The 9,763-nt window shown below is 38.3% G+C and overlaps 1 protein-coding gene across 1 annotated transcript; it reads right to left on the bottom strand.

Moving 5' to 3' along the window:
• Window positions 1-485: 485 nt before the first annotated feature.
• Window positions 486-2,965, bottom strand: LOC311080312 (uncharacterized protein). Its single transcript, XM_084110201.1, has 4 exons — window positions 2,762-2,965; window positions 2,275-2,406; window positions 1,915-2,052; window positions 486-1,715 (listed from the first exon to the last, which is right to left on the bottom strand). The coding sequence occupies exons 3-4, from the start codon at window positions 1,928-1,930 to the stop codon at window positions 598-600; spliced, it is 1,134 nt and encodes a 377-aa protein (XP_083966327.1). The 5' UTR covers window positions 1,931-2,052; window positions 2,275-2,406; window positions 2,762-2,965; the 3' UTR covers window positions 486-597.
• Between the last annotated feature and the right edge of the window lie 6,798 nt (window positions 2,966-9,763).

The raw sequence follows: 9,763 nt of genomic DNA, 5'->3' as shown, positions 1-9,763 counted from the left end.
CGGCGCGGGCCGGGTGAACGACACCATAGGTTAACATGGGTGCCGAAAGGAAGCGGCCTCCGTTCCGCGCCTGGTGTGAATCAGGCGTTAGTCACTACTGAGTCCATGTGCTGTCCTAACAATTATTTGAACTGATCACTTGATTTATCAGTGGTTGGGGATTAACGTAGCTTTTCTTTTAACCTTTGTGATGTTTTCCTGACAGAACTTCCCTGACAAAGAGGATAAACCTCAACATGAACTAAAAGCTGTTAACCTCCCCTGATTTGAGCAGAGGATACACTTTCCCTTACTATATGGAGAATATCCTCTGCAATGCCAGAGAGTCAATGTTAACACAACCTTCCCTGATTAGACAGGATAAACCAACTTCCTTGACTATACAGAGGATGAAACATTTCTCTGTTGACAGATGATAACGACATGTATCCACAGAAATGGAGATGTATTTTTGTACCAAAAACTCCAATCAAGCAAAAACATTTCATTAAACAAGATTTATTTGGTGATAAACAGGGAACATTCAATACAAATAAAGCACTGAAATAAAGCACTGAAATAATCTGTAAGAGAACTTGAGTTCAGCAAAATCAAATGTCACGATTTACATTGACCATCATGGTGATTGTGACCGTCATGGTGATCGCGACAGCCGGGGCCATCATGACCACCGTGGTGATCGCGACAGCCGTGGCCATCATAGTGACCGCGATGATCGGGACCGGTCCACTCAGGCCCACTCAGACCGCCAAGTGGCGGTTGGGCCGCAGGCTTCACTGCAGGCTTCAGCAGTTGGGCTACAAGCTTCGGCAGTTCGGCCACAGGCTTCATTGCAGGCTTCGGCGGTTGGGCCACAGGCTTCATTGCAGGCTTCGGCAGTTGGGCCGCAGGTTTTGGCAGTTGGGCCGCAGGCATCACTGCAGGCTTCGGCGGTTGGGTCGCAGGCTTCGGCGGTTGGGTCGCAGGCGTCACTTCAGGCTTCGGCGGTTCGGCCGCAGGCGTCACTTCAGGCTTCGGCGGTTCGGCCGTAGGCGCCACTGCAGGCTTCGGCGGATCAGCCGCAGGCATCACTGCAGGCTTCGGCGGTTGGGCCGCAGGCTTCGGCAGTTGGGCCACAGGCTTCGGCAGTTGGGCCACAGGCATCACTGCAGGCTTCGGCGGTTGGGCCGCAGGCGTCACTTCAGGCTTCGGCGGTTCGGCCGCAGGCTTCGGCGGTTGGGCCGCAGGCGTCACTTCAGGCTTAGGCGGTTCGGCCGTAGGCGCCACTGCAGGCTTCGACGGATCAGCCGCAGGCGTCACTGCAGGCTTCGGCGGTTGGGCCGCAGGCGTCACTGCAGGCTTCGGCGGTTGGGCCGCAGGCGTCACTGCAGGCTTCGGCGGTTCGGCCGCAGGCATCACTTCAGGCTTCGGCGGTTGGGCCGCAGGAGTCACTTCAGGATTAGGCGGTTCGGCCGTAGGCGCCACTGCAGGCTTCGGCGGATCAGCCGCAGGCGTCACTGCAGGCTTCGGCGGTTCGGCCGCAGGCATCACTGCAGGCTTCGGCAGTTGGGCCACAGGCATCACTGCAGGCTTCGGCGGTTGGGCCACAGGCTTCACTGCAGGCTTCAGCAGTTGGGCTACAAGCTTCGGCAGTTCGGCCGCAGGCTTCACTGCAGGCTTCGGCGGTTGGGCCGCAGGCTTCACTGCAGGCTTCGGCAGTTGGGCCGCAGGCTTCACTGCAGGGATACAGATAGTCATCTTTAGTCTGTCCTTTCAGTGGCATTCAGCACAAAACGCAAATCATGAACAACAAGTGTTACAGAGTGAACTGTATTTTAAATAACCATCATCTTTATTAATTTTGTAACGCTATTCTGTGAAACTATGCTATATTGGCTGACCCAAACACTCCATAACTAGATGTAATACAACTACCTGTATATGGAGCCATACACTGATGTCCACATCCATTGCTGCAACATTTCTCATTGTCCAGACAGTCACTGTCATAGTAACACAACTTGGCACAATTTCCTCCTCCAGTTTTGGTGCTTGGACACACTCATGGCTTGGCTATGAAGACACATGACAGAAAACGTCACTGAATGCTGAAGGTCTCATTTATATATAAATAATTATAGTTCAGTCTTTCTACTTCAAAGTTTCATGTTTAGTTCAACGTGTTACTTGCAGTTTCTTTGCAATTATTTGTGAAGTTTACTAGCAATGTCTGAGTGAAAATTTCCAGGGTTTCTTTTGGGAGACCTCTAGCATCCATCATTAATTGAAACTCACTGAAAACAGGCGGCACACACGCTGGCCCACAGGGAAATTGACAGCATTTATGTCCTCCAGAGCAGTCTCTATCAGAAGTACATCCTCGTTGAGACGGCACAACCGTCAGCATTACTGGACACTGACCGGACTCTACAGAAGAGGATTGTTAAAAGGGACCAGGGAGTATTTTAACTGTCTCAGCATTTAGAAGTAAGGGGTTTTGAAATATAGGTCTCAAACTTGAAAATATGCATGTATTTATCTGCTTAAAATCAAGAATAAATTCCATTTATCACTAAACTGTCAATCAGTTTTAAAGACAAAGAGTAGTGGGATGTGTAATAAACACAATGCAGATAGAAGACATAGACAGTTAATGTGCTTTTCATAAATTTACTATTGCAACTAAATGTACTGTAGCAATGTTCAAAAAAAGTCATATTTTGTAAGGCACTTGTTTATGCATTTCTTCAGACTGTGTAATTAGGCTAAAAGATCTTCTCACTTGCGACTCCAGCGAGTGTTGAGCACAACCATGTAGACAGGCACAATAAAACAACTCTCAACGAGCAGTACACTCGAGCTGTCATCCTCTCGACCTGTGATCTCACAATGAGCTCTGCCGGAAAACACGCTGAATTAGTCAGTCAGGAGGAACAGTGAGGCACTGAAAACATGTGCTGCTGAAACCCGCAACATAAATCGCTGTATAAAAGTTTCTGAAAAGGCGTTTTTAAAGATCCAAGGAGGTCTGGGTAACTCCAACCCTGATCAAACACACCTGCCTGTAACTTTCTAGTAGCCTCATCTTGAAGACCTTGATTAGCTTGTTCAGGTGTGTTTGATTAGGTTTGGAGGAGTGGAGCGGAGCGAGCGCTGCTTTCACGCCAGATGTCGTAATAATAACCGTAATTAGTATTGTGAATAATGCCTTGTCCAAATACCCACACTTGCGGTCTTTGCACTTGAGTACTTGTCAACTTGCATGACGTATTTACTCTATTTGGCCCAAGTGTTCAAGTAGGAGTAAAGACTGCAAGTGTTGAACTTTTGATTACTCGATTGGACACACTTATAGTCTTGCAAAAAAATGCAACTGTTTACAGAGCTTTTATTTCTTATTTTCAATGCTTTGCAAAAAAAATTTGTGTTTCAGTTTCTGGGGCCTGTTTCAGAAAGGAGGTTAAGTGAAAACTCTGAGTATGTTAACCCTGAAATGAGGGAAACTCTGAGTTTTCTGTTTCAGAATGGGAGGTATGTTAAACCTGAGAAAGCAGAGTAAGTCAAGCCTGTTTCTGAAAGAGAGGTAACTTATACTCAGAGTCAGTTACCATGGTAACTTACTCTGTGAACCTAACCTGGTCGGGAGCAGGTTTTCTTCAGTAAACCCAGAGTTTCTTCCGGTCTCCTCCCCTTTTTTAAAGAGGAAGTGGTGTTTAAACACCTCATTCATTCTTTCAGTACATTTTTATTAATACAATTAATATTTTATTAATAAATAAAATATTGCTATTTTTACTGCAGTTTTTTTCTATTTTTTTTTAATAAGAAGTCTATATAACTCCTTAACACTGAAAATACAGTAGTAGATTAGAGTTACATAATGTAGTTCTAAACAAATTCTACAGAATTAAACTGTGGCATTTACTACATTGCCACATTTACTACAAATACCCGTTTATACTTAGATTTAAACTTAGATTATCCACATAAAAATTTGAAAAAATCTGAATGGGTAGATTGTTTGATGTGTAGACACATAATATTAACATTACCCCTGTAGGCCTCTCTGTGGCAGCAGAAACTATTTATCCTCATCGTCCTATGAAGATGAGCATTTGGTTGAGGACACTTTATAACACTATTTGTCATAATTTCTGGTGTATTGAGTAGGCGACTTACAACTGCCTGGGGTTCTGTTGGGACAGGAGGCTCCAAAAGACAGATATTACCATCAGAATCTGTTAGGACCAACAAAAAACCCAACCTCAAAGTAAAATAAATGGAAATATCAAAAATAGCCTATCTAAAAAATTACACATAGCCTATGTAAACCTCTTACATTTTATGAAGGCCCTTGGATCTTTGGGAGTGACTGGCTCTGAAGTCCCTCCTGGAATTCCCTCAGCCAAAAATGCTGCTACACTGCTAGACACTGGATGCTATTTAGTTATTTAATATGTCAAATGTTTGTAAAGTCAGGTAGCCTTCACCCATGATATGCTCAAGCCTTACCTGATTGAATTATGTTTTTATATTTAATTTTCAGCTGCTGCCATGTTCTTTTAATGCCTTTAGGATTGCTCCACATGAAAATTAAAATTAGGTTGAATAACATACTGTTCTTCCAGTTTCACCTCTGATATTATAACAGTTGGGTAAGTTACTCTAAAATAGTTATCAATGTTATCTTCAACAGTGTAATTAGATTAATGTAATAATTACTATCTTTAGAAAGTATTGGTCTACTTACTACTAATTACTAAATCCTCAACCACTTGAACAATACAAGGAGAGACAAACAGCACTTTTATTGCTTTCAAATAAACAATATACAATTGCATGAACTATTCTTGAATTGACCAAAGTGTGTAGAGGGAGAAGGTTACATAAAAAATATACCTTTTTAAAAATGTATGTTAAATCCACTATTGTTTTATACAGAATTGTTCTCTATAGTCTATGCAGTAGCCTATTTAATGTAATTACATCAGATTTTATTTTAAATTACAGAAGAATTAAGAGTTATCCCTTTAATTAAATCACAATATTTAGATTACTTGGTAATTAATTACACCCAACACTGTATAACAGCAGAGCCCGTCTACGGAGAGCCTTGGCACTTCCTATTAGCCCCATTGTATCGATCTTGGTTGCAGTTCCATTAGAATTCCACTGGAGGTGATCGCGGGCGAGTGCAGAATGAATGGGAGTCTATGGGGCTAGACGGCTAAATGTGTCTCTTTCACCCGATTGCCGTTGAGAAATCTCAGATTTTATTGTAGGTTTTGCAAGTTCAACATGTGTTATAGGTCGAAAGTTGAATGAACGAGTACTTATTTCTTTTCGATTTCTTACAAGTTGAGTTGTTGTTGCCCATAACACGCTAGCATTCTGCTAATGACGTCAGCATTCTGACGTCATTGAAATTTTAAAAGACTTTTTAAATCAAATAAGTGACTCTAAAAAATCTAACACCCAGCAATGTGTAATTTCTTTGCATCTCCTTTCGAATACAACATTCAAATTACTAGACAAAAAATTATATCCTGAGAAAAGTGGATTTTGAGGGTTTTTCGCCATAGACCTCCATTCATTCTGCACTCGCCTGCGAGCGCCCCCGCATGGACAGAGACGTGTAACTGCAGCCAGTCCAGAAACCGGAAGTAAGCAGAGAGTGCCAATTCTCTTCCTATTAGACATTCTCTGATAACAGTAATTCCTCTTTTTGTTTGGCGCTGTTGCCATGGTGACTCGTAATATCTGCGCTCCATTGATAATGGCTTTTTATAGTTGTGGTGCACGCGCTTAACTCAGAGTAGGTCAACTCAGAGTTGATTGAACTAACTCATTTCAGCTGTTCTGTAACCGAAAACTCAGAGTTTCCCATCTCAGGGTAAGTCAACTCAGAGTTCAAGTTTTAACTCAGAGTTGGTTGAACCTCCTTATTGAAACAGGCCCCAGGTGTGAAAAGATGGAATTTTCTAGAAAATGATCTAAAATGTTGTTCAAATATTCTTCAATTTAAATATAGCCTAAGTATAAACAGAAGATACTTAACTTGTACAAAGATGAGGGTGAAAATTGTTAAAACTATAACATCATGGTCTCGTCGTTGTTTTCGTTGCCAGAGTTGTCATTATTGCATCATTGTTGTTTTTGTTTGTTTAGTGTTGTGTAAGCAGAATAAATAATAAAAAAATAAAAAATAAAAAAAAAAGGAAAATTGTTAAAATTGAAAGTAGATTACATCTGGTCTGGGTTATTTTTTTCATGTTGGTGAGGCCATCTAATTTGTAACTTTCTTAATATAAGAATGGGGTAGGAGTTTATAAGATTTTTTTTTCTTCATCCTACTCCTGTTCTTCTTGTCATGGAATGTATTTTTGTTTGTTGGATTGTTGTTGTGGCATTTCGTGTTGCATTACCATGAAAAGAGAATAAATAAATGAAATGAAAAATGAAATGAATGATGCTTCTAATTAAGTGATAAAAGTTGCAAATGTTAGTGTTAGGGGTAGGGTTTTATCACTTAGGGTTAAAGGTAGGGTAGGTAGGATTTTTCAAAAAAAAAAAAACATTCCAAATTTGTTTAAACTGTCTTTATATACCAATACATAATTAAAATATAAGTACTCTGAAAAAGAGAGTATAAAAATCGAGTGTCTGTAGACCTCTCACGACTGTTGTAAACACAGCTAATTATTTCCATTCACTCCACCCCCTCCCTTCTGGGCTCCTTCCAAAGCCACGCCCCCAAAACACATGAACGCGCGACGCCAAATGCTCAGGCTCAGGAAGACGCATTTATTTACCTGAGACGAGTGCAGAGGAAGGAGCACAGTGCATGCAGTGACATCATGTCAGAATCACATGTAATAAAATACCTAACTTTATCACTATAAATATAAACAAATAAGATGGCTTTTAGTACTCACTATCAAGCTAGCATATCGATACTGGTAAATTTTAAAATATATTTTGTTTGATTCGGTAACAAGCTATATTTAGGCCAGGGGTTCCCAAACTTTTCCATGCCAAGGCCCCCCAAATACCACTAGGTTCTGGCCAAGGCCCCCCGTATTGAACCCATCGACAATACTATGCCATGCGCACATGTAGAAATAAATAAATAAAACATCTAGGTGAACATCAGATTATGTGATGGTGTTTGATACCAGCCAATCAGAAAGATGAGATGCACCGATTACAATTTTCAAGGCAGATTCCGATTTTTCATTGAGTTTGACCTGCCGATACAGATTTAAGCCGATTCTGATTTCATTTTTTCTAACCACTTTACAGCACACACAAATATTTATTTTCTATATATATATATATATATGTGTGTGTGTGTGTATATGTATATATATATATATATATATATATATATATATATATATATATATATATATATATATATATATACAAAAATTCACAACTGGTTCCCATATAGGCAATATAAATTATATAAATGTATTTTTATTTTATTTTAAATTAATATAAACTTTATATATATATATATATATATATATATATATATATATATATATATATATATATATATATATATATATATAAACTTTGCTTAACCCTCACAAAATTGAAATTGTTGCAAAGCCCGCGCAACAACCTGGCAGAATGTAAACTGAGGTTTGTGTGACGTCACATGTCGAGTGCGCGCTCATAACGGACTTCCCCATAGATATCATATATAAAGGCTAGGGGCATGTTCAAGATCAAAACGGTGCGCAAAGTTTTGTTACGGTTTCCGGGTTGAACGTTTTCTCTTGTTTGGTGGGTGTGTCAGAACTGCAGTCCAATCAGCAGCAACATGTATATAAAGCACGTGGTATTAAAGTGAACGCACAATGGGTTCAAGGAAACAGTGTTGCCAACTTAGCGCCTTTGTCGCTATTTTTAGCGACTTTTCAGACCCCTTTAGTGACATTTTTTCAAAAAAGACCTACCAAAAATAACAAACAAAAGTAAATTATGTGCAATGAAAAGCTGATTATTTGTACTATTCTATTGAGGAATGAGACGAATGAAGAGCGCTTCTCGCTCGTGTGAGCCAACACACATTGGAACGTTAGGGCATTGCGCAACGAGAAGTCATGGCTGAGCGGTAGAACTTACATTTCGATCATTTAGATGACACGGGTTCAAATCCCGAACAAACTTGGACTACTGTAATTTTTATATTAGCCTATTAATGCATTTTATAGCCTATTATTGATGCAGAGATATTTGTCTAGTTCTAAAACTCTGTTACAACATAGTTTTTTGCTTATATTTATAAAATAAAATTGCCATGCATTTCCATTTTACACTAAGGAACAAATATTATACAATGACTTTACTCCTGTAGCCTATAATAATTCCAATTGTAATTTCAAAAGCAGTATATATATCAATGATAATTCAATAGACCATATAAAATATATAAAATAAAGATATGCAACCGGCACGTTTAAACGACAAACAATAAAATCAGAACCAGTATTCTGTTATGTTCATGGTTCCAGTGGCAGTAATGCATGCACGGCTTTTCAAAATGTCACAAAGTGTTTTGAGATTGTTTTGTATGAAATATTGAAGTTTATAATTAAATGTTTTGGCACACCACGACGAGTGGCGCTATGCATTGTTCTAAAGCCAGGTTTTATTCTGGCATGTTGAATTATTTCACAACGAGAAGTCATGGCCGAGTGGTAGAACTTGCGTATCGATCATTTAGATGACACGGGTTCAAATCCCGAACCAACTTGGACTACTGAAATTGTTATATTAGCCTATTAATGCATTTTATAGCCTATATTATTGATGCAGAGAGATTTGTCTAGTTCTACAACTCTGTTACACCATATTTTTTTACTTATAGCCTATTTATGAAATAAAATTACCATGCATTTCCATTTTACACTAAGGAACAAATATATACAATGACTTTACTTATGTAGCCTAATAATTCCAATCGTAATTTCAAAAGCAGTTCTGTTAATATATATATATATATATATATATATATATATATATATATATATATATATATATATATATATATATATATATATATATATATATACAGGGCCGGCCCTGACCAATTTGCTGCCCTAGGCAAGATTTTACCTGGCGCCCCATGCATCACAGCCCATTTCACCCCGTCATTGTGTTCATGATATACAGTATATATATATATATATATATATATATATATATATATATATATATATATATATATATATATATACACACACACACACTACAGGCCAAAAGTTTGGAAACATTACTATTTTTAATGTTTTTCAAAGAAGTTTCTTCTGCTCATCAAGCCTGCATTTATTTGATCAAAAATACAGAAAAAAAAATTAATATTGTGATATATTATTACAATTTAAAATAATTGGTTTTCAATTCATTATACTTTAAATTATCATTTATTTATGTGATGCAAAGCTGAACTTTCAGGACCATTACTATCACATTATCCTTTAGAAATCATTCTAATATGATGATTCATTATCAAAGTTGGGAACAGTTCTGCTGCTTAATATTTTTTCATAACCTGTGATACTTTTTAGGATAATTTGATGAATAAAAAGTAAAAAAATAAAAATAAAAAAAGAAGCAAATGTTTTAAAAATAGAAATCTTTTGTAACAACAATATACACTACTGGTCAGTAATTTGGGGTCAGTAATTTTTTTTCTTTCTTTTTTTGAAATAAATCAATACTTTTATTCAGCAAGGATGTGTTAAATTGATAAAAAGTGATAGTAAAGAAG

This window comes from Abramis brama (genome assembly GCF_963993115.1).
Source record: "Abramis brama genome assembly, chromosome: 3".
Lineage (NCBI taxonomy): Eukaryota > Metazoa > Chordata > Actinopteri > Cypriniformes > Leuciscidae > Abramis > Abramis brama.
The sequence above is the reverse complement of the archived record's forward strand: the minus strand, read 5'-3'. Positions and strand labels throughout refer to the sequence as shown.